At 27.4% G+C, this 24,973-nt stretch overlaps 6 protein-coding genes across 6 annotated transcripts; 2 read left to right on the top strand and 4 right to left on the bottom strand.

Annotated features, from left to right (window-relative positions):
• Nucleotides 1-869: 869 nt before the first annotated feature.
• On the bottom strand, nucleotides 870-3,305 carry OCT59_015232 (uncharacterized protein; the record flags this gene model as incomplete). The annotated part of the gene is made up of 4 exons (XM_066139878.1): nucleotides 870-875; nucleotides 952-1,592; nucleotides 2,433-3,018; nucleotides 3,156-3,305. The coding sequence occupies 4 exons, from the start codon at nucleotides 3,303-3,305 to the stop codon at nucleotides 870-872; spliced, it is 1,383 nt and encodes a 460-aa protein (XP_066002711.1).
• A 34-nt stretch (nucleotides 3,306-3,339) lies between these two features.
• OCT59_015231 (uncharacterized protein) lies at nucleotides 3,340-4,410 on the bottom strand (the record flags this gene model as incomplete). The annotated part of the gene is made up of 1 exon (XM_066139877.1): nucleotides 3,340-4,410. One exon carries the CDS (start codon nucleotides 4,408-4,410, stop codon nucleotides 3,340-3,342), a length of 1,071 nt encoding a protein of 356 aa, XP_066002710.1.
• Nucleotides 4,411-4,476: 66 nt separating this feature from the next.
• Nucleotides 4,477-4,987, top strand: OCT59_015230 (uncharacterized protein; the record flags this gene model as incomplete). Its single annotated transcript, XM_066139876.1, has 3 exons — nucleotides 4,477-4,484; nucleotides 4,658-4,854; nucleotides 4,932-4,987. The coding sequence occupies 3 exons, from the start codon at nucleotides 4,477-4,479 to the stop codon at nucleotides 4,985-4,987; spliced, it is 261 nt and encodes an 86-aa protein (XP_066002709.1).
• A 4,032-nt stretch (nucleotides 4,988-9,019) lies between these two features.
• Nucleotides 9,020-10,580, bottom strand: OCT59_015229 (uncharacterized protein; the record flags this gene model as incomplete). The annotated part of the gene is made up of 2 exons (XM_066139875.1): nucleotides 9,020-10,238; nucleotides 10,330-10,580. The coding sequence occupies 2 exons, from the start codon at nucleotides 10,578-10,580 to the stop codon at nucleotides 9,020-9,022; spliced, it is 1,470 nt and encodes a 489-aa protein (XP_066002708.1).
• A 562-nt stretch (nucleotides 10,581-11,142) lies between these two features.
• Nucleotides 11,143-12,183, top strand: OCT59_015228 (uncharacterized protein; the record flags this gene model as incomplete). Its single annotated transcript, XM_025329253.2, has 2 exons — nucleotides 11,143-11,393; nucleotides 11,463-12,183. 2 exons carry the CDS (start codon nucleotides 11,143-11,145, stop codon nucleotides 12,181-12,183), a joined length of 972 nt encoding a protein of 323 aa, XP_025174719.1.
• A 3,277-nt stretch (nucleotides 12,184-15,460) lies between these two features.
• Nucleotides 15,461-17,710, bottom strand: OCT59_015227 (uncharacterized protein; the record flags this gene model as incomplete). The annotated part of the gene is made up of 9 exons (XM_066139874.1): nucleotides 15,461-15,540; nucleotides 15,610-15,689; nucleotides 15,775-15,850; nucleotides 16,100-16,145; nucleotides 16,236-16,241; nucleotides 16,327-16,355; nucleotides 16,621-16,807; nucleotides 16,903-17,315; nucleotides 17,380-17,710. 9 exons carry the CDS (start codon nucleotides 17,708-17,710, stop codon nucleotides 15,461-15,463), a joined length of 1,248 nt encoding a protein of 415 aa, XP_066002707.1.
• Nucleotides 17,711-24,973: the final 7,263 nt, after the last annotated feature.

The raw sequence follows: 24,973 nt of genomic DNA, 5'->3' as shown, positions 1-24,973 counted from the left end.
TGATATTTGCATCCTCAATTATTGCTTGTAAAATTTTAATAGGCTCAAATGTGCTTTCATATTTTAGTACCGCAAAGTTTTTTCCTCTTAAAATATTATATTTTGTTAAAATATCGTTCAAACGATTCGTAAGTATTTTGATCACGATTTTTCTTGCTGTCTCGATTAAAGTTATTGGGCGCGTTAATTTTAGATCTCTATTCCATTCCATAGTTTTTTTAATTGGATATATTATTCCATCTTTCCATTCCTTTGCACAGGTCGAAATGCTAAAAATCGGCAAAAAAAATGGCGCGAAAAGCAGTGGCTATTCTTGGCTATTCTTGGCTATTCTTGGCTGTTTTTGGCTATTTACGAATTAACCTATACTATTTGTAAATAGTTTATACAAATTTGCGAATAATTTATGCGATTTGCGCCATTTTTTTTGCCTATTTTTGATCATTTGACGTGTGTTGGCCATGTTCCTTCTATTATTACGAGGTTTATTATATCTATTAATGCTTTCTTCGTATGATGTCCACTTTTCTTCCAAAAATCATAAGGAATACCACTTGCGCCAGCTGCTTTATCATTTTTGACGTTATTTAGTGTTAAATCGCATTCTATAAGTGTCACCTCCTCACATAGATGATCATATATATGTTCGTCAACAGTTTCTAGTTTATCGTAATAGTGTTTCCAATTTTTATTGAACTCTTCTTCGTCAAAATTTCTTGTGCACGTCCAATTTTTATAATGTTCTACTACTTCGTCCTTTATTTCTTCGTGATTTGTAATCATTCTAACCCTATCTTCGCTTATTTTCTGACAACTATCTATTTTAATTTGTCCTCTTCTTTTATCTATGATTCTAATAATCATTTCTTTTAAATCTGTTGTCATTAGTTGTTCGCGTTTTTCTATGTTCTTCTCTATTGCCAAACTCTGTTCGTATTTTTGTACGTTTACCATATCACACAGCAATCTACTTTTCTCCTTTTCTAGCTTGATTTTTGCTATATTTATCGATGTACTGTCTTCTAGATTATCGTGCAAAGTAATGTTTTGTTTAAATGCCTCTGTTGTCATCTTCATATTACAGATGTCGTTAAATCTATGTACTAATATCTTGTATTTAGTAATTACTTTCCTTTCTCTTGCACCAAAATTTTCCATCATGTCTAAATTCCACCTTGTTTTAACGTTGGATTCATTCTTTTCCATCGTCAGTTTGTTCCATTTTTTCCAGCATTGTTCAATCTCTTTTATGATTTTTAATTTAGTTTTGACTCTATCACAATCGGACATTTCATTGATGTTCGAGTTGTATTCTTTCTTCGTATTCATTGTAGTATTGGTCTTTGTTCTTATTTCTTGTTTCGTTTCAGTTATTACTTTTGTTATTACGTTTTTTAGTTTTGTCCATTTTTTATCTATTTCACTTGTTACTTCTTCATTACTTTCTACATTTTCGTCAATATCCATTTGTCTTTCTATAATACTATTTTCTACTCTTTCCGCAATTTCTTCCCATTCTTTACCTGAAAACTTGTTTCTAAAGTGTCCTGTGTCTTTTCTCTTGTTGTTAGTTGAACTTGTTGTCTCATTATCTATTTTAATCGTTATCGTTAGCGCTTTGTGGTCGGTCAATAATTTATTTTCTACATTTAATACTTCGTGTTCTTCGATTCTCTGAAGCATTTCACTGTTCACAAAAATATAATCTATTCTTGTACTTATTGTTCTGTTGGTCCATGTGTCTATCAGGTCTTCATTATTGAAAAAATAATGGATGTCTACCATATTATGACTATCTATCATTTCTAACAATATATTTTTATTTTTTTTCCCTTTGTTTTGTCTCCGTTCGTTGAAATCTCCCATTACTATAACATCTAAATTTTCATTTTTCCCTTCATTTATCCATCTATCTACTATTGATATAATTTCCTTTTTTTTGTTTTTATTGTTACCTACCATGTATATGTTTATGATTCTTATCGACTTTTTATTTCCTTTAAGTCGAATATCTATTGATTGTGCATATCCTTCTATTTCTTGATAATTGATCGTTCGTACTTCTGTCCAATATTTTTGTATTAAAATTTGGCTTCCTTTGCTTTTTTCTTCTTCAGCACTGTTGTTCCTAATCTTCATATTTTCCCATTCTTTATATATGTATTTTCCTTTCGATTTTTTGATTTTTGTTTCGTTGATTCCCGCTATATCCCAATTTTCTTTTTTTATAAAATTTTTTAATCTCTCTTGTTTGTTGTCGGTTTCTTTATCAGCATTTAATCCCCTTATATTTATACATCCTATTTTTATTTTGTTATTGATTTTAGTATTATTTGTATTTTTGTCTGTTTTTTTGTTTTTTACTTTTTTATTTTTTTCTATATAATTTTTTAACGTATCATTTACGTCCCACGTCTCCTCCTCGTGTATACTTATCGTTCGTGAAGTTGATTCAATATCTATGTCCATAATGGACCCCGTTTTCTCCTCTTCTATCATTGTCATAGTTTGTTCGTCGATGTTTGTATCCATCATCATGATGTCTATGGTCTTGCTCTCCTCCGTACTTTTCTTCTCTTCTGTTATGATATGCTTCTCTTCTGTTATAATTATGTTGTTGTATGTGTCTATTATATCCTTGTTGAGTATTGTAATTTCTGTAGTTGTCGGATCCTCGTCCGTTTGATCTTCTGTCATAATTTCTTCCGCTTTCTCTGAATTCTTGATGATGTTCGTTGTGTCTATTATTTCTTGGGTAGGGTGTAGATCTCGGATCATAAGATTGGTTATGAAAGTTGTTACTTTCTCCATTAAATCTATATGCATTTGGTCATCGTGTCTGTTGTCGATATTGTGGGTTGTATCTTTTGTTATATTGTCGGTGTCCTCTTTGTTCCCCTTCAAAATTGTGATCACTTGTATCTTGTCTGCTATTATTACTTTCGTGTTGGTGGTTACTTCTTCTTCCATTGTATCTGTTGTTGTTGTTATTTTGTTGGTTGGTCCGAAAGGGCTGCCCTATGTAGCCTTTATTCCATGTGCAGCACTTGTTATTTACTATGAAGGGTGTTTTCATGGCGCTGTCTCTTTCCTGACCGTTTTTAAAATAAACTGTGATTGTCTTTCTTCTCGTTCGTTTATCTTCGTTAATATACCACTCTTTCGCCTTTACGTTGTTTAGAATCTCGGATATGTCTTTGTAATCTACTTCCAGATCGACGTCTATCAGCTGGGCCATATATTTCTTCCTTTCCTGTTTCTGTATTGCCGTTAAATTTAGGGTATAATCGTGATTCTATTACCATGTTCGTCAATTGGTATAGACCATGTATCTCTTAATTATGCGTCGGTACATTTTAAGTCAATTAGAACACTTTCATATCGTTTACTGCCATCTTTTGATTTTTTGGTATTATTAAAAACTCTATTGAGATTCCCCAATCCATAGTTGTTTAATACGACGCTTACTTCACTGTTACTTTTGTCGATCAGTATATTTTTGATCTCGCATTTTAATGGGTCACTGATCGTCACTTCCTTTTCTTTATCGGTGTAGAATTTGCCCACGTTGTTGATAATCGTTTCACTATTGGTCAATCTTGTTCTTTCTTCTCCTGTTGCAAACATTACGTACATGTATCTGTTACTGTTCTTATTTGAGATGTCTATCATAAATCTGTCTTTGTTAAAAATTTTTCTGATTTCATTTTCTATTTCCTCTTTTGATAATTTTTGTGTGTTTATGTTGATCTTTGCGTAAAATCTTGTTCTTGTGTTTGTAAAATTTTTTTTGTGCATTGATATGTTGTTTCCATTGGCTGTTAATGTAACTCCTTCCATATCGTTCCCATCTATCAGTTTTTCACTCACGTGACATCTCTTTTTTCCTTCGCTCTTTGAATTTTCACCTTTAACGGTATTATCATTTTCGTCTTCTATTGATATAAGTTGTCCTGTAGGTACTCGTTTTGTTGTTTGATATTCTGGTCTGTCGTTTGCTCCTACTTCTATATTTGACATGTGTTGGTTTATTGGCATCGCTTTGAAATATTCTTCCAGTTCTTTATCTTGTTTTTGGAGTTTATCTTTAGTTATATGTAACTCGTGTTGCAAAGCGGTTCCTTGTGAGTAAAGTGATTGTAATTCTTGGTCAAAATGTAGTCTTTCATTCTCAGTGACTTTTTTATAAAATGTATCCATTGTATCTTTTTGTTTCGTTAGACAAACTGTGACCACGGCTCTTATTAAAGCCGCTGTGATAACATCTGTTCCCATAAATATTGCAATATCGTGGTCTTGTGCTTCTAATTCCCAGCCTGCGTTTCTATGAATCTCAGTGCGTTCTTCTTCGCTCTTGTATATGTATCCTTCTAACGTAGCAAAGTCTAAAGTTGAGACTGAAACTCCCATTATTAAGTTTACTGCGGATTTGTATGAAAATCGAAATTCAGGGGAAGAGTTTTTCTCACCTCCCTCATGATAAAGTCTTAGCTATTAGTATTTGTAACGGGCTTAGGCCAAAATCTAATTATAAAATTCCTCAACTAATTTTGGACATAATTAAACAATGTTGGGATGCTGATCCTTTAAAACGACCTAAAGCAAATGAATTATATGATTCATTAAGTGATTTAGAGAATAATTTTAATTATTTTAGTGAAGTTGAAAAGCAAGCCGAAGAAGCAGATAAAATTAATGAAAAACTTACTTCTACTTCATTACTGTATAATGGTACTACTATTTCATATACTACAAATCCTCAAGCAGTTTACATGAGTAGGCTTTTAGACTTTAAAAATCTTCCAGAACCAAAAAATGCTATTGATAACAAAGCTGATATTGGAGAATATTCAGGTATTTAATGCATGAGCTTATTTTACACAAGTATTCATGAAATTCTTTTAATGTACAATTATTTTTTTATTTTCTAGAATCCATAGAAGCAATAGATTTCACAAATCTCAACCTAGGTACTCATTTACATTAACTTGCTTTCTACGTACATTGTTAATTTTACTAATAATATTAACAATTTACTTTAATAATTTGTTCCTATAGATAAAAATAACTAAAAATTTACAAATGTTCAAAATATAAATTTCTTTATCTGTATCTATTATTTACTATGTATTTTCTTTATCAATATTACAGTATGTGTATTTTATTGGAATATATTTATTATGATTAAGTACTATCTTATAAATAAAGTTTTTATAAATTAAACAGAAAATAAATAGAATGAATTATTTGTATATTATAAAATCATAATAAAGTAATAAATTTACATACGTTTATTATTATTTTTTTTTTTGACTTTATAGTCGCATTTTCAAATTTGATCTAGCCCTTCTAATATTCCTTATATATTCCCTTGAATTTGAGCGCATTATTTACAAGTATAGCTCGATTGTTGCTTTGTCAACACTTTTTGCTATATGTTAAATTGTCAAAGTATGCTGCAAGTGATACTTAGCTATCCAATTTCTCCATTCTTACCTAATATCTAAGGTGTTCAATATTTTCATCTTAGACCACCCTGTTAAATTCACACGTGCACACTATTAGAATACAGCGCAAATTCTATTTTGTTAAGTGCTTTATTTTTTTCCTTAGTCATTTTGTTTTGTTGGACATCCTACTCTTTTATTATTCCAATATTTCTTGTGTAATTCTCTTTAGAATATTTGAGTTTGAATGTTATGTCAAATCATCAAAGAATGCTGCAACTGAATTGATTGAGTCTTTTCAGTTTAATTTGTGTTCTTACTACTTTGGAAACAACAATTATTATATTTACTTTTTCACGTACAAATAATCCATCCCAATTTCATAATAATTAAATTATGTAAGTTTATATTATGTAATAAAATGTAATTAATAAACATTTTTGTATTTTAGAAATAATTTATTTTCCTATTTTGTTTGTAATTAATGTCCAAAATGGTAATAAATATAATGAAATAATTATTTTAAAAGGTATATGGTGATTTTATCTTTGTTAAAAAGATGATTACAGGATTTTGAGCGTAAAACTTATGGCGTTACTATTAAATTACTCTATTTTAAAAAAAAATATGTCATTAATCAAAAATTTGAAAATACTAATATGATGAATTCCAACGTGTGGATAAATCTTGAATACAATGCAAAATATCTATATAGCCAAGTTTTCTCTGCACCTGTTCTTATCTTTCCACTTGTTTTTGACATTGAAAGAAATTTGTTAGTCTCCTTGCACATGCTACCAAAATTTCTGCTGGAGCTCATCCCCAACTGGAGAATACGTGTCGTACAAGAAAGATTTGGATATTTTCACAACCATTTTTCTGGAAACATTGAAGCCATATTTGATCCATTTTCCATTGTGATCTAAGTCACATGATTTCCAAGATTCATGCTTAAATACACTTGTGAAGTTCATTGGCAATAATAATGTCACCAGTATGTGGAGAGGGGACATATGTGTTATCAGCATTGTAACTTTGATTTAAAAGTTTGACGTTATTCAAGTTGCAGTAACTTCTAAATACCTATACTTGGCTCTACTGGACCAGAGATCAATTGTAAGAGAAACATTTTTAACAACTTTGGTAGATATTCTGCAAATTTTCCCGATTAAATTTATAACTCTAAACAACCATTGTTCTGATTTTTTTCTCCTGGAATAATAAAGGAAGGATCAAATCCTAACATTTTTCTTTATAGGCTTCATTAGTAATTGCAGAAAGAGGTTGATTTGTAAGTTCAGGATAAAATCTGAACGGCCATAGTAAAGGTTTTAATTTTTTTTAAATAAACAGCTGGTAAGCCCCGTAAGAGGGGTGGGGGTAAAGGGGTAAAGGGATGAAATAGGAATGGTTTGAGGGCAAAATGAACATGATAAAAATAAGGATAAGGTAGCATGAAAATAATCCAAAATGAGAAAAATGAATTGCGAAAGAAAAGAAAAAAATCTAATATTAAGATTAAAAGAACGAACATAATTTTAAAACATTAAAAATTTTTTTCGATCCTTTAAACAAGGATATCTGATTTTTTATTCGGATGACCGAAGTTATCAGATTACAGATCGAAACCCTAACGCAAAATAAAGGCACATCTGACGCGTGTTCCTTTTTTACAATAACAAACATGCAAAATTTTTTAGTGTAATCTTTTCCTTGAGTTTATTTTTACATAGTATGATTTTTACAAAGATTAAGCTTTTTCGCAATTATATTGTTTGTGTAATTATTGCCAATTGGGGACATTAAATTTTGCCCCGATTTTTAATATCGATCATAGATGATGGATCAGTGGTTTGTGCTTTCTTGTACTTTGTAACAAATAGGAATTAAGTAGTTAGTATTATTTTATTTATTTTATGTTATTGATATCTAGCTAGTACAGTAGTATTTAAAAAAATAATAATAGATTATATCATCTTGTTTGTCAAATTTAAATTTAACATTTATTTCTATTGACAGCTTACTAACTTTTTCAATTAAATTGTTTTTATTATTGCGTCCTACTTATTTATTAATGGAAAATAATATTGGTTATGAACTATCCGATGCATATTTTTATAATTTTAAATTAAAATTTAAATTTATTATTTTTTATATTCGCCATATCAATAAAAATATAACTATCATCAAAATAATTCTTAATACTAATTTACTACTACCGCAGTAATGGTTTAGATAAAAAATAAGAAAAATTCAGTTATTTTTTGGCCACTATTATCCCAAAGAATTTGTTATTAATTTTGAACAAATTAAAACATTAATTTAATTGGAACTTGGAAGACTAGGTATTATCGATATAAAAAAGAAATATATATAAAAAATACGGTTTATTTAATTAATTATTTAGCTTTCTTCTTGAAGATACTATGTTATAACGAGTTAACAATATTTAAAGGGAGAATTCAACCATTTATTTCCATATATTAATTTAAAAGAGATTAGTTCAGCAGATTTTAATTATAAAGTTAAACTATTCAAAGATATTTTTGAAATCTTACTCTAAAATTCTTGAACATTATTCTTTTAATAATGAAGTTTATTGAATTATAAAATGAATATAGAATTATTAGTTCAGATCACGTACTTTAATTGGTAACAACTAACGAGACAAGATGATAGAAAAATATTTTTTATTATTTCAATTTATTCGTACGAGGAAGTAAAGATGGAATTGAACCTGATTATGTATAATTACTATTAGTATGGTTAAGAAACACTTTGGAGGATTTATTCCTTTAGTTTGGTTATCGAATAGTGTTAAATATATTTAAGTTGATTTCTTTTTGATAAAAACAAATTAACAGATTTACGTAACTTGGTAAGATCGTTGATGGTAATTTCTTTTTTGTATAACAGATGTTATATAACCTAGAGAAATCGTTGATGGTGATATATAATAAAAGTATTGGACCAGATTTTGGGTATAATATTCCAATTCGGTATTACGTATTGCATCAACATGGATTCAAGTGTTCATCCTGCAAACCTGCTGATATATCATACTTGGTAAAACTGGCATCAGTTTGACAATACGACAATTTGATGTTACGGCAAATAACGTTCGACATTGCGGCAATTCGGCATCACGGTATTACGGCGACGTAATTCATTTTGACGCCATAGTAAAGGAACATTTGAAATGGATGATTATGAAAATTTTTATAAATAAATCGATTTAAAAAAAAAGAAAATAATTTTATTTATTGTAAATTTCAAAATATATAAATAAATAATATATAAATTTTATTATAATACAATTTTTATACAATTTTCATTACAAATAGTAGCGTTGACGATTCTAATTACCCGATGATACCCCCATCAATAATTAGAAATTTAGATTTCAGAAAAATAAATTATAATAAAATATATAAACATTCAAATTTATTTATATTTTATTTTAATGAGAAGGAAATGTTTAAAAAGCGGGGAGGAAAACATACCAACAAAAAAATATATATATAATATAATCAAATGTTATATCGCATCATCATTCTCTAACCTCATCAACCTCAAAAATCATAAAGATATCCTCTGTAATCAGGATCATCATAATATTCATATTCGTTGTATTCACTAATTTCGACTTCGATTTCATCATCGAATTCCCAATGATTAATAGTTGATACTTGAAATACTTCATAATCTTCTATATCAAATACTCCTTCAACTTTTCTAATTAATTTTTCATAACTATTTTTATAACATTGACCTTTTTTCGCATCACCTTCTAATAAACGTAAATCTGAAGTATTACCACCAAAATCAGGACCATTATTTTTATAAACTCCAAGATTTTCAACAACAAATTTACTAAAGATAAATTTTTCCAAATCCTTTTTATCCAAAGAAAAGATAAAATATTCATCAGAAACAAAATCAGTTCCAAAATTTGGATTCCAATCTAAAGGATTATAACCTCCAACTATTTCATTACTATTTTTTACGTTAGCGATAGTAATAGTAGGACCTTTTTCATCACAATTTTTATGAAAATTTTTCACATTAAAACCATCTCTACTTCCACGTACTAATAATTGAAATTCAAAAGTACAATTTTGAATACCATTTGATAATTTAATAAAATTTCCAATTAAAAAAGCATGAAAAGGAGTAATAATTTTAGAATCAATATCTAATTTAAATTTTGAATGAGAATCTTCGTTAAAAGAATAATATTCAAGCATTTGAACATAAAATTCTTTATCAAAAATATCTTTAAAAGGTTTAATATTATTACAAAAATTTGTTAAACTAATTTTTTCAAAATCAATAAAAGTAATAAATGGATTAATTAACGTTCCAAATATTGACATATCATTATTCGTCCATTCTTTTGTATTTTTTGGTAATTCATTATATTGTCCAATTGACCATTCTATAAGTTTATCCCAAATTTCCATAGGATTTAATCTTTGATTATATTCTGTTAAAAATTCAAGGAGAGTTTCTTGTTGAATCGTTATAAAATCATTTGCCCTAAGAATTAAGGATGGTTCATCATTAATACTTGTTTCATAAAATTGTGTCAATTTTTCAAATTGACCAAGTTTATTTACGGTTTTTTGAATAAGAATAAAATTTTGTTTTAATAAAGGTTCGTTATTAAGAAGAAATTTTTCGGTATGTTCACAAAATTCATTAAGACATAATTCATCGGCTGCAATTAAAACTGCAATATTTGTTTTTAAATCGTAATCACTAAGTCTGAATATTCCACTATAAATGAACCTATAAAATTAAAGTATGAAATATTTTGAAATTTTTTTTTTTTTTTTAAAATAAAAAGTATAAAAAAAGAAAATTTGTTTTTTTTCCTCACTTTATAAGTATATCGAATACTTCAGCTGAAATATTTGGTTTATGTAAGGTGATTGTATTATTTTCGGTTTTTATCCAATTATTAGAAAATGCGGTACGAAAATATTTTGAACGAGTTTTTAATATTAAAGAATGTACTTTAAATATTTTTGTATCCGGTTCTTCTCCTATTAATATTTCTGTATCAGAAAGTTCACCAGTTTCAAGTAAATTATAAAAATCTCCAGATGTTGATTTCCATAATCCGAACATATTAATTATATTTATTTTCTTTAGGTTAAAGGAAAAAAATAAAAAAAAATTTTTTAAGGATATTTTTTTTTTAAAAAAAAAAAAAAAGATCGTAGCTACGGAAATTCAAAATTTATACTGCATATATATATATATATATATATATTGAATAACATGATTTTCATTTTACATTATTTATCAAATTGAAGATATGTTAGATAATGTTTGACACACTTTCTCTTTTAAGTCGTTGTTTTTGTCTTACAATATTGCTTTTGTTTAACACGTTTTTGTTAACTCATATAGGAATTATTTAAGCCTATAAAGCAAGTATTTCAACTTGATAATGTGACTAAATGTGCCCACCCCTTGTACAACATATTGTTTACAGCAGGAACATCGGATGATCAACTCGAGCAACTAAACTACGGTAATGACGGTAATGAATAAGAAATAATTTTTGAAAAAAAAAAGTTCTCACAAAAATACAGAAAAAGTCAACAATAACATTTTTTTTCCACATAAAAAGATGATCATTTCTTTCTTTTCCCCCAAATTTTTTTTAAATTTTTTTTTTCTAAAAATGAAATATTTCGGAATATTATCTAAAGATTATAATGAAACGTTTAAATCTGGTGAATTTCATGATATTGAAATATTAGTTGGAAAGAAACCAGATACTAAAATATTTAAATTACATTCTTTAATATTAAAAATACGATCTCCTTTTTTTCGTAATGAATTAAAAAATAATAAAAAATTAAAATATAAAAATAATATTATTGAATATAATAAACCAAATATTTCCGTAAAAATATTTGATATTCTTGTAAGGTATGAAAAAAATAAATTTTATATTTATATCCTATTAATCATTTAAAAATTATATTATATTATTTATAGGTATATATATGATGGTATTTTTAATGTTAAGAATGACGTTAAAATAAATATCGCACTTTTAATCGCGGCCGATGAATTGCAACTTCATCATATAAGCGATGTTATCTCAATACATCTTTATAAAGATCAAGGATCATTAAAACAAAATTTCGTTCTTATTCAACATGTTACAACTAAATACACTCAATTTTTTAGATTAACACAATTTTATAAAAATACTATCAAACAAGATCCTTCTATTATCTTCAAAACTGATGATTTTGTTACTATTGAAAAAAATGTCCTACTAAATCTAGTGAAAAGTAATAATTCTTTTAAACAAATTGATGTTTGGGATAAACTTATGGAATGGACGATCGCACAATCTCAAGAATTATCATCGGATACGACAAAATGGACTAAAGAAAATATAACAACATTTGGGAACTTGATTCAACCATTTATTCCATATATTAATTTTAAAGAAATTAATCCCAAGGATTTCTCTCAAAAGATTAAACCATTTAAAAGTATTTTTGATATCGATTTTTACGTACAAATTCTTGAATATTATTCTTCAAATGAAGAATCTCATTCAAAATTTGGAAATAATTTAATGAATATAAATTCTAATATTATTAATTCTGATCATGCTTTTTTACTTGGAAATTTTATTAAGATAGCAGTACAACATGATCGTGATGTTACTTTTGATTTTGAATTACTTATACGTGGAATTTGATCTTCAAACCTTTCATGATCATTGTAATGAAAAAGGTCCTACTATTACTGTTGTTAGTGTTAAAAATACCGATGAAATACTTGGAGGTTACAATCCTTTAAATTTTGAATCTACGGGATCTTATTGTTTGTGTGAGAATAGTTTTCTTTTTTCTCTAGATAAAAATAAATTAACAAATTTCATTTTCAGTAAAGTTGTTGATAAATGTCACGCAGTTTATGATTATGGTATAGGTTTTGGAGAGTATCGTTCAGATTTACGTTTATTAGAAAATAATACCAATGTAGGACAATGTTATAAAAATAGTTATGAAAAATTAATTAGGAAACGCGCGGGAAAATTTAAAATTGATGATTATGAAGTTTTTCTAGTTAAAACAAAATAATACACACATATATATGTAAAAGGGTTATAAAAGGTTGTAAATGATATTATTATATATAAATAAATTATTTGATATTAATAGTTAAAAAGTTAACATAAAGTTAAAAAGTCAACATAAAGTTAAAAAGTCAGCATAAAGTTAAAAAGTTAACATAAGGTAAAACATGTTAATTTTGCTTAAACAATTCTAACATTTATTCGTTAAATTTTATTTCGAACGTTTTGTAATCATCTATTTGAATCCAAAAAACTATTGTATTTGTCAATGTTAACCCTTGCATTTTATGTACTAGTAAATTAGTTTGACTTTTTCACTATTTTAATCAAATTTTGAATTAATTCAAGTCAATTTTATGATAGAAATGGATTTATCAGAGGGAGCTATATTATCATTATAGAACCATATAAAGATAAATCAAGTAAATTTAAATATCATATGATTTTATTTTTTTTCTGGTAATAAATATCAGTTGTTGCAGCAATTGATCTTTAAAAATAGGCATAAATTAAGTAAATATCAATGAGATCTTTTCATCTGCTTTAACTGAAAATGGATCAAAGTATGTGATCATATCCAGATTTTGCCATGATGTTTCTCTGCCCATGTTTTGGATATTTCTGTGTATGGTCAATCATATCCCAATTTCTGTTAAAGCAGATGAAAACTAAGCTGCAAAATACCCATTGATATTTAAATTTGTTTAAATTGCACTTTTTTTTTAAATATATTTCCAAAAAAAAAAAAATCATCTATAACAATAAAGCCTTTTAATATAGCTCCCCGATAAAATCTATTTCTTGTTTTTTATCATAAGATAGTATTATAATAATAAAGTAAATTTTAAAATTATAATATATTTTGTATGTCTTTACAATATTTTATAAATAACGTATTTTACAAAAGTATTGTAATAGTATTGTATTAGTATTGCAATTCACATAAAATAATAGTTTTTTTTTTCATTATTCTTTTTATAATTTTTATATTGTTTATGCATCCTATTTTGACACCATTTTTTAAATTATCTTTATTTTTATTATTTTCTTATTGTTATTATATCATTACTATTATATAATCATATTGTAAAAATATTTAATAAAATTGGAGGTTTCAGCAAAGTATATATGAAATAAATTTTGGTATTCAACATTGTGAGATTAAGATGGCGAGGATGTCTAAAAAATTTATCTGGAATGGTTAAAACGAGTGTATGTAACATTCGCCAAAAGGCAGAAATATCGTAATCACCACCACCTATCTGAAACAAATACAGTACATAAATATGTTTCTTAACGATTTCTTCCACTTTCTAACAATCACCTATGTTCATTAATCGCAAGTAGTTCATTTCTCGTCATCTCTGTCATATGGGATAGAGTTTTCCACTATTTAAATTTCCGGTATAAAGCGTGCATTTTTTTTCGTTTCTAATTAATTGCTTAAGCCTGCTCACTGTTTCTCTAGTACCAATTTTAATTATTGTGATTTTACTACGAAAAATAAAAAAATAATTTTTTTTAATATAATAAATAAATAAAAAATTATTTTATGTTTATTTATGTTTTAATAAATGATAAATGAATTTATTCTTTTACAATTATTACATTTTACCGCATAATTTATCTAATTTACAGTATATTGTATTTTTTTTTAATTGAGATAATTTGTTTTTTTTTTTTTGAACATAATTACAATTTCACATATTAAACTAAAATTACGTAATTTATTTTTATTTATATTTATAAGTTCAATTTTGATAATTTATATAACTAAAAAAATTCCGATGATATTTAGATAACCCTCCGTATAAAATAACTTGAATTGTGTAATATGAAAACACATGATATACAGTATCTGCTGTCTGGTCATGTGTACGTTTTTAATTGAAGACTTTTGTAGTTAAGAATTCTTCATAATTTGATTTCGGGAAAATGTCCTTTTCCATTCGAGAATTTGTCTTGTCGGGAAATCGTTGTCAGGGAGAAAATGAATGTCGGGAGATCGTTCCGTAACCATTTCAATTGAAAACATACGCCCTTTAACGATGCAGTTTAGTTTTCCCATACAAATTTTTTAATGGTCTTTTTTGGTAAGACTTCTAGTCGTTAGCCGAAACATGTTTATTATCTTGACCCTTAAAAGTGTTTCCGAATCCTGAAAACATTTTTACCATAATAAAATATGATTATATTTTAGATAAAGAAAAAAATACACTAAGCACAATATTTGTTTTCTGTTCTTTTTTCTATTTAAGTAAACCATTACCCGACGAATATTTACTTTATGGGGCTAAAATATCTTCAATTGTAACAAGTGGTACACAATCATGTACAACTCGTCGGGATTCGGGATTATTTTTTTTTTTTGGGTTAACAACAGCTAACGAAATATACACCATATTCCTTAATAAAAATAAGATGAAAATCCGGTTATCGATAAAAAAGTGATTTCCGTAATGTAGAAATGTATCGGTTATGTCATATTTTGAGATTATATTTTGAAATGGTATGAATTATATGACAGTTAGGTGTAAACCGTATTTTGTTTAAATCGTGTTGTAACATGGTAATTATATTCTCCATTTTATATATTTTATATAAAGGATTAATTTTTCTATTTTCGTTTGGTATTTATTTGAGTATCGATACCCTGATGTAATATACACCTCAGCTCAATAAATGTTCAACAACGACAAGGTCACGGTCATTTTATTTCATAGTTTGTAATCAAAGCATAAAAGGAGACGAAAAATAGAGCGAGCTAATACATGTTTTTTACAAAAACATTTCTCGGATCCAAATGGAGAAGTCTTGGGAAACTAACTATTCATAAAAAAAAACTAACATCACGAAGTGAAATATGCATATTTGTGGGAATGTTTCTTAATTGTAATCAAATATTTGAAATTAAAATACAGTAAGGAACTATTAAAGTAATTTCACGTCGGTAAAAATGCTGTCGATAGATCGTACCTGTCAGTAAATCGTAACGAATTGGTAATTATTTTAACGTGAGATGATCACTATACGGCACATTCATACCATAAAATTTTCCTTGAAAAATACAATCTAGGTTTTTCTGATAGGATTTTACCATTGAGTTATCTTCCGAATCATCATCACTAGCAGTTTCATCATCATATCTAAGAATAAATAAATTTATGGCAATGATCACACGTTAAAAAATTTAAAATTTAAATTTTTTACCAAATCATCGCTTTCTTTTGTTCACAATTATCAACATAACCATCATCAATATTAGCTCTCCATGCATGAGGTTTATCTATTATTTACAAAATGATTTATATTTCAGTATTATAGAGTATGTATCATAACAATATGACAAACATATTTGAAGGAGAATCTGTGGAATCTTGCTTTCTACCTTTTCCACATCAATCTTTCCACATCCACGTAACTTTGCTTATTGCCAATTTCACATGAAAAAGAATGAGAAGACCATATTATTCAAAATTGTAATCTATTTTTGAAACCGAAGACTTTGAAACTTACCGTCCGGTGGCGGCGTAACAAAATGCTCTAGTTGGTGATTCAAATTGAAAAGTTGAAGCCGATACCTAAAAAAAGAAATATAAAAAAATATTAATAATAATATTTCTTTTTTTTTAAAAAAAAAGTTTCGAAAGGTCAAAACTTTCGAAACTTACCAATACCTAAAAAAGAGAAAAAAAAAATATTAGAAAAATTTGGTTTTTTTAAAAAACAAAGTTTCGAAAGAACGAAATTTTCGAAACTTACTGATCCAAAGTGAAGGGTCAAAGCTGATACTTAAAAAAAAGTGAAAAAAAGCATTAGAAAAATTATTCAATTATTCTTTGCATTGAGGAGGTCACCATCAGATGACAGTCGTGATAGTCTCCCATTTTTATCGCACTTCCAGCATCATCCGTCGTCTGATAACAGGCACGAACGTGTGGGATACCTGCCAGAAGGCAGGATTACATACGTTGAGGAGGTCACCGTCAGATGACAGTCGTGATGGTCTCCCCATTTTTTTGCTTTTAAGAAATCTGATAGAACTAAATTTATTACCAGAACAATTACGAACTAATGAAATGATAACTATTTTTGCTTCTTCACCCTGAAAGTTATCAACAGTCCTTAAAGTAACTCGTTGATTTAATGGTTTTGAAGTATTATTTTCTTCTCCCTCCATATCAGCAATATTTTCTGCATCTCTCTCATCAATTTTAACGGAAAATGATTTAGATAAAGCATCCTTGATTTTGATCAATTGTCCTGAATAAGGAGTAAGCACTGCTGCTATATCTTCATGTTTAGTATATCCATTTTTAACAAAAAATATTTTAAAACCATTTCTACAACCATTTTAACTTCATGCATATCAAAACTATCTTCTGGGTGATTATGATCGATAAAATATACATTTATATGCTGAGCTCCACATATATTTGGATATTTAGCAGTGTTTTCTCCATCTATTAAAGCTTCATAAATTGTATGTCTGATTAAATCAGAAATTTCATTTCTCATACGTCTCTGAATTAACAGTCGAGTTCTTTCAATTGTAATTGCATTATTACCATCAATAAATCTTTCAAATAATGATTTATCTAATTGATAATATTCTCCTATTTGTGATTCCATACTAAGAGAATATGTTGAAACACTAGGTCGAAGTTGATTGTGATCCCCTATTAATATTAAATGTTGAGTAGAAGGAGTTAACGCACTAAGAATATGAGCTTCTAAAACTTCATCAGCTTCTTCACAAATAATGATTTTAGGATCAATATATCTAATTAAATTTTGTAATTTAGCAGCACCAACGCGCTTCATCATAAATATCATTCAACTCTTGACGACGTCCTTCATGCACAGTTTGTAAATTCAATAATATTTCTTCATCAAGTTCTGCATGCCAATAATCATGAAGTTTTTGTTTTTCTTTTTTTGACATTTTCCAAATTGAACAATCCTCTAATAATTCATTCAAAGAACGATCAGAGTGTGGTTTTTCATAATTTTTTACAAATTGTAATTCTTCATTGATAATTTCATCATCATCTGAATCCGTTTCTTCATTATTTAACCAATGATCTTTTCTCTCTTCGATCTTTCTAATATCTTTCCCAATCAACCATTTTTTAAATTCGTGCATCTTCCTTCCTTGAACCTTAATAAATTTATTCTGAGATTCTTCAGTTTTTTCTTTATTACTATCTTGAAAGCCTTTATCATCAGTTTGTTCGTCATCACCGAATAAGAAAACAATATTTTTTTTTTGCAAAGCTTTTGACCGGTCAAATTCTTAATAATAATATATTATTATTCTAGATTTACTGTATTTTTATCTATAATTTGTAAAATTTTCCCTTCACATTCCTAAAATATACAATAAGGGATAAACTAATCCTGAGCGTATGATATACAGTACATCCCCAAAATTAACTAAAATAGGATTTTAGAATCCAATTTAGTAACACGAACATGCGTGCATTTTTTTTTCCGAATTATTATTTACAAATGATTTTTATGCCTTTACATTTGACAGCCACCAAAAATGGTGTTCAGTTAACAACAAAAAAAAAAAGAATTTTTTTTTTTTATACGTATATAGAATTTTTTTAAAAATATATGCATTTGTGTATATATATGTATTTTTTTCAGAAGCTTGGTGCTGAACTAGAAAAAAAAATCGGCTTAACTTTTTTTTTAGTTTGGCCTATTTCTGAAATTTTCCAAAGATCAAAATTCTTTTATTGTTTGGCATTGTCCAGTTATTACGAGAACAATTATGTGAATAATTTATTATTATCATGTGATTACGGTGATTACGGATTAGTCAGGTTACGATATACTTATACTATAGGCGTAAGTAATAAAATTGTTGTTTTTCTTAACAAGATCTTTTTTTAATATTGTTCACGTGCCTCAATTTCAAAATTTCCTAAAAAATTTGATGCATAATTTACAAAAAAAGTATGTGAACATTCTCTATTGAAACAATAAGAACCAATTTAATTTCTTGAAGTGGAATTCTCTTTGTTGCATTTCTTTTTGCTCATGCCATTCCACAGGTCCCTATAAATTAACATTTCTTGTGGGATATCTATAAATTAAAAGGGATGGTTAGCTTTTGCTAAGTACTCTACTTAAAAATTTCATCCCGCCATCTGGTAGGTGACGTGAGGCAGTATCCTTCTAAAGTATCAAGTAACATAACGAAGCAGTCCGGATCTTCTTCCTATATATTAGTGTCGATGTTTTCACCGTCCGTTCCTGAAAACTGCACAATAAAAGGTATAGCTACAAGTATCTGTTTGAAAGAACTTACAAAAACACAGCTTTAGGTTATTGTGTCCTTTCGCTGACATCTCTCCTGGACACACAAAGATTTGTTATCATCCAGAAATTCTGAAAACAGAGAAGGACGTTCACAGTAAAACTGTGGCCACGAAGCGCTTCCAGTTCTCTGAATCCAAAAGTCCTCAATGAGAACAAATCATTGCATGAAAGAAGTTGAGGAAGGAACATAACTATTCCTGATTGTGGAACAGTAGACCTCAACACGGAGAAGATCTTATTCGTATCTCAGCCAGGTCCGTCAGTTAACAGAGTTATCATAGATAGACCTGCCAGCTCACAAGGTTGCCATAACTTCCTTGATCATTGCATCCACTTGTTCACCTTCACCAGAAAGAGGGCAGGCAAAGTCCACTCTCTTTAGCTTTATGAAAACAGTTCGACATACCTTTATATTAGACAAAAATGGAGGTCCGGAAGAGGGATGACGACGTTGCAGTCGTTGCACCCAGTCATTAGAAGTCACGTGATTCCGCGTAAAGTTTTTTCCGATAACAGATTGTTTTTCGGGTGCAACGAGTGCTAAGGGTTTGTTGAATGGGTTCTTGAGACCAACTACTATGTCTTCAAGACGGTGAATTTGAACCTGATGACTTTATATTCAGGTACCTTAACCAAGGCTCCACTTTTAAAGTTAAAGATATAACCTTGAGGTGGGTTCTCGTATGATGGGCCCCAGTCATCTATTTGCAACCCTTTAAAGCCGTTAAACCCGAGATAATTCTTTCTATTTTAAAGTCAGGAAAGAAGAGATAAAATTTAATTAATTAATTATTTATTTATTTTGAGGAGTATAATACAAAATTTATAAAATGGTTCTTGATAATTACGAAAATTATTTGTTTAATTTCTTCAAGAGCGCTGAAGTTATCATCATAAACTTTCGGGTTAGGAGTTAGCGTTATCTTTTTTTTGTTAGGAGGGTTTAGAATTTGGAAACAATATTTCCTATCTGTTTTTTTTGTTAGGAGAGTTTAAACTCGGAAACAACTACGAAACGGTAAATTTCGCAACATTTCGTTGCGAAACAATTTATGTTTTTTTATTTTAATAAAGAAACGTTATCTAACGTTTCTCTTTTTTTTGTAGTTTCGGCTTGGGACCTTTTCCTGTCTGTTAGAGCTTTTTTTGTAAAAGTTTTTTTATTAGGTAGTGTCTTTTTTGTTAGGAAGGTGTCCCCTTTTATATTATTTTTCTTATCACGCGATATGTCTACAATGACAAAATATTTATATTGTGAGAGTTTAATATATGAGTCATCTTTACTCTGATTTAGAAAAACTATTGCGTCACGTAGTAAGTTTTTTTTTTAAAAAAAAGTAAAAAAAAAATAGTTTAAACAATAGTCTACAATCATCATTTTTGCCTTAAATAATTTTAAATAAAGCGGAGAGTCAAACCTGGACTGCTTAGAAATACAAATATGCATGATGATCGCATCAATATAATCAATAGCAAAAAATTTAATGTAAGAAAGTTAATTATCTCAAAATATAGAGGTTGGGAACAACCAAATAAATAAAAACAATAATAATGTGAATAGTAACTAAGTCTTTTTTTTATTAGTATTAATAATTAATAATTCATAAGTAATAAAAAAAAATTCAACGAAATTTTGAATGACGTCACCCAACAAAGAATTTTAGTTTGAAAAAAAAAAAAATCATCATAAAAATTTCAGAAAAAATTTTGGTCTATAAGAAAGAATTACAACCTATCGTAAATAATTTAGGTTGAATCAGCATAGAACTACAAAAAAAAATAATTTTTTTCTCATAATTAGTCATTTATAAAAATTAATTAAATTAATTTAGATTGTTAGATATTCGGTTGCAGAAAAATGAATATTAAAAATTTTATATATAATATTTTTATATTAGGTTATAGTATTTACACTGATAAGAGTTATAGGTTTTTATTATGTACTAATCAAAAATTTTAGATTAGTTTAGGATAACTAAGTTTTTAGTCATGTATTTAGTGTAGATACTTTATTGATGCGATGTAAATTTTTATGATTAATCGATTTTTCGATTATCATAATACGCACCTGTACGTATTGTATGTAAAATATTCTATTTTTACTTTACTTTGGATAAATTTACTACATAAATTGAATATAATAATAGAGACGCAATAAAAATAAATCAATGTTGTACTTGCATAAAATTCATAATGTCGGATCTATAAAATTGTATTATAATAATCATTCGGAATTTTAATAACTCGTATTAAATAGGACATTACATTGAAGTGAACATCAGCCAGGCTTTTTCTTTACAAATCTCCATACAATTCTATTTGTGTTTTCTACCAATCATCCAAATTCTACCATTTTTTATAACACCATTTCTGCTAATTTTTCTAAAGAATCAATACATTCTTTAAACCATAATTTTTTAGCAAAAGGTTTGTTGCAAAACGAGCAATTTTTGGAGTTTATTGCATTAGTATCTTTATCAGAGATGTTTAATTTATTAAATTCAGTTGCCATTTATTTTTTTAGAAGTTTATTTTACTGGAAAAGAAAAATATTTTCGGGATCTAGGGATAATGTAATGTGTCGATCATATGACCAAAATTTTCAGGATAGAAAAAGACAGAAAGGTTATATGAAAGGTTGTTAATTTAGAAATTTTACACTCTTTATTGTTATCCAAACTGTCATCTTTCCTTTATTTTATAGCGTATTGGTTTTTTGGAAGTTTTTTTTTTATTAGAGATAAGAGAAATATACAACCAAGGTGAAATATTTTCGGAGTTTAAGTTTTTTTCAATAACAAGTTCAGCAAGTATGTTAAGCGTCAGAACGGTGTTGCTCTATACAATTAGAAATTTTGAATGAATCGCATGTTAAGAAAATGAGGGCGATGTTTTTCATATCACGATCGAAGACAAAAATTATCCGCAGGGATTTACTGTCTATGGTATAGCTCGATTGATTTCATGAAGTATTTTGCCATTTCAGATTATTATATAAAATGGTTGCCATTTTATATAATAAAAATTATTGAAATTATATTTATCAATTACAAAACAATAATTACATTATAAATTCAGTGTCCTAATCATGCGAATTCTGTATTTTCCCGTATCCTTTCAACAGATTTTAAAAACAAAATCGTATAAAAACATTTATTAAAAAACGTATCCAGATTTTTTATTCTAAGTAGCTTTTTGGGTTAGTCTTATTGGCAACTTTATTGCACTTCACCACGCCTAATGTTATCCTTTGAAACTAAATCCATTTTCGAAAATAATTTTAAAGGTAGGAAAACGAAAGGACGTTAGTAAAGCTTTTAACTAACGATTCCTCCATATTACTAATTGCAGTAGAAATAGATCAAAATTAGGTTGAACATACCACGAGTCCATATTACAAATGAGAATTAAGTTTTTCTTAGAGATGTTCCTTTACCTTCCAGTTCCGATTTCCAATTTTCTATTTCATGCCAAAATCGCGTTCAGGTAAGTACCTACAAAAAGGAACGTTAGAAATATCACTGACATTTCTTTCTTGCTCTCAAGTTCTAGCTAAATACCTTACCTACACCTTATTCCGAAGTTCGTATCTACAAGAAAAAAAGTAATTTTTTTCAATAATAGTTTCGCCTAAAAAAATATTTTTTTTTATAAAAAGAGCTAGTTTATTTTTTTTTTAGATAAAGGTTATCAGTAGGCTATTTTATTAGCCGTTTTCAAAAAGATGCGATCAACAATCACGGGACTTGTGTTAGATATGTTTTCACGTTAAAAAACAACTTACTATTTTATTATTTTATTATTTAATACAGCGATCTTACAGTATTCTAGATTTCAAATATATATATCTCAAGCTTATTTGTGTCAAAATTTCAAAGGCATATTATATATATATATATATTTGTCAGAAATCTTTAGCATTTTCAAAATTAAAAAAAAGATTTTTTCGTGACCCTTGCGATTTTCTCGGTTTTTTTATATAATGAAGGTCTATAAGAATCTTTTATACCATTTGTTATTATATTTGATTGAATATTTTGCAGTAAATTGTAAAAAAAATTGAGACTTCATAACCAAATTTAAGATTACTTTTGTTCATAAATTCCATTAAAAGTTTTAGATTCAATTCAACATTTCCACAATTCATAAACCTAAATAAATAAGTATGTACAACAAACAGACATACATACTATAAATATATAAAGTTACTTATATGGGATTATTTGTCATTAATACAGGTATAAAAATCATAAAAAGTTTAATTGATTTTTCAGTCTTTTGAAACAATAATGAAATGATGACTTTATATTATTATTTTTATGGTCTTCCATTAATTATATAAATTTTTGGATACGATCTAAAAATAAAGAATTAATTTATTATTATTTAATAATGAGTGTCTTTTTTTAACATAACATTTTATGTTCTCCGAACATAACTCGTAACGTACTTTTTTCATACAACTAAGACATCATTTTTGAAAAAGTATGTATTCGTATATTTTATTATGTATATTGAATAAATACTTTAACATAAGTGTTTCGTAATAGCAGTAGTTTTAAAATTTGTTACTTCGGATCATTATGACATTTTCGATGGCTATCTACATATTCTTAAAATTCAATAGAAGCGATTTTTTTGGGTAAGATTATTATATTAATTTAGTTTGTCTATATATTTATACAATTTGCAAACTCTAAATAATCTCTTTATTATAGATTCAGCCCTGCAATATAGATATTTGAAATTGAGTCACTAATATCCAAAATCTAAATTTAACGTTGTATATACAGTACTTACATATTCTATTAATGCCAAAACTCTCAATGTCGAATTTCTTCAAGAAAATGTAATTACCTTTTGAAGATAATATTTTTGATTATGTTTTCCATAGAATTCTCCATATACCATTAAGGATTGAAAAGTATTTTATTAACAAATATGTAGAGTATGTAAGATTGTAGTTGTGTTGAATTTATGGAAAAAGATATTAAATTTGATATTAAAAAAAAAATAAAGAATATCCAAAGAATTATATATTGTGAGAAAGCGTGCGACAAATCATAGTTAAATATGCTAGCGTCCCCATAAAAATTTCTCACGTGATAATACGAAAAATGATCGTCACTCACGTTACTTACTATGTCGTCCAGTCACATGCACGGTCCAAATATTTCTTATATATTGTTGGTTTTGTATAGTTTTATATATGAAATACGCTTACCATGTATTTTTTTAAAAAAATGATAATTACATCATGTTATTTTCTAACAATATTTTATGTAATAACTAAATATATAAAAACTAAATGAATGAATTTTTATTTTATATTACATATATGTTACGCGTATGACATAAAAAAGAGTTAAAATATTATCCAAGAAAGACATAAACATAAAGTTATTTAAATAGGTTAATAAGCTGATTTTTTTCAAGAAAGGTAGTAAATTATAAATTAAATCAGAAAAAAATACAAACTCTTACAGTTGCTTTAACAGTTTGACATAAAAGGTGGACGAAGCGACAATAAACCTCATGATCGTAGTAAATATCGTTTTCAAATTCGATAATTCCAAAGAGAGATATAACAAGGAATATTGAAAAAGGGTTAAATTAACATTTACAAATTTAATTCTGTATAGGGCGACCAACAAAATGAAGCGGCCATAAAATTGTGTTGCGTGCTATTGTGACACGTGAGGACGGTTTAGATAAAACTATTGATCACTTTATTAGATATTGAATAATAATAGGTTAATTATGTTTGACAGTTACTATTACCTTTCAAATTTAATTGAATGATAGTCGGTATGTATAGTATTCCGACTACTTTGTCATTATAAGTATTTAAGATTTGAATAACCTAATAAGCTTTAAATTTCAAATAAAAATCAATAAAATTATAAATTATGAAGAAATGAATTTTTTTTACCAAATACTACTTTAAATTTAATTTTATTCTCTTTTCTTTTTCATTATACGAGCAAAATTCTTTTTTATATTGTATACTATTGTAAATTTTCAATTTTCATGCTTTGTAATTTTCATTACCTCTTTTCACTTATCCAGGATTGGG

This window comes from Rhizophagus irregularis, chromosome 23 (genome assembly GCF_026210795.1).
Source record: "Rhizophagus irregularis chromosome 23, complete sequence".
Classification (NCBI taxonomy): domain Eukaryota; kingdom Fungi; phylum Glomeromycota; class Glomeromycetes; order Glomerales; family Glomeraceae; genus Rhizophagus; species Rhizophagus irregularis.
The sequence above is the reverse complement of the archived record's forward strand: the minus strand, read 5'-3'. Positions and strand labels throughout refer to the sequence as shown.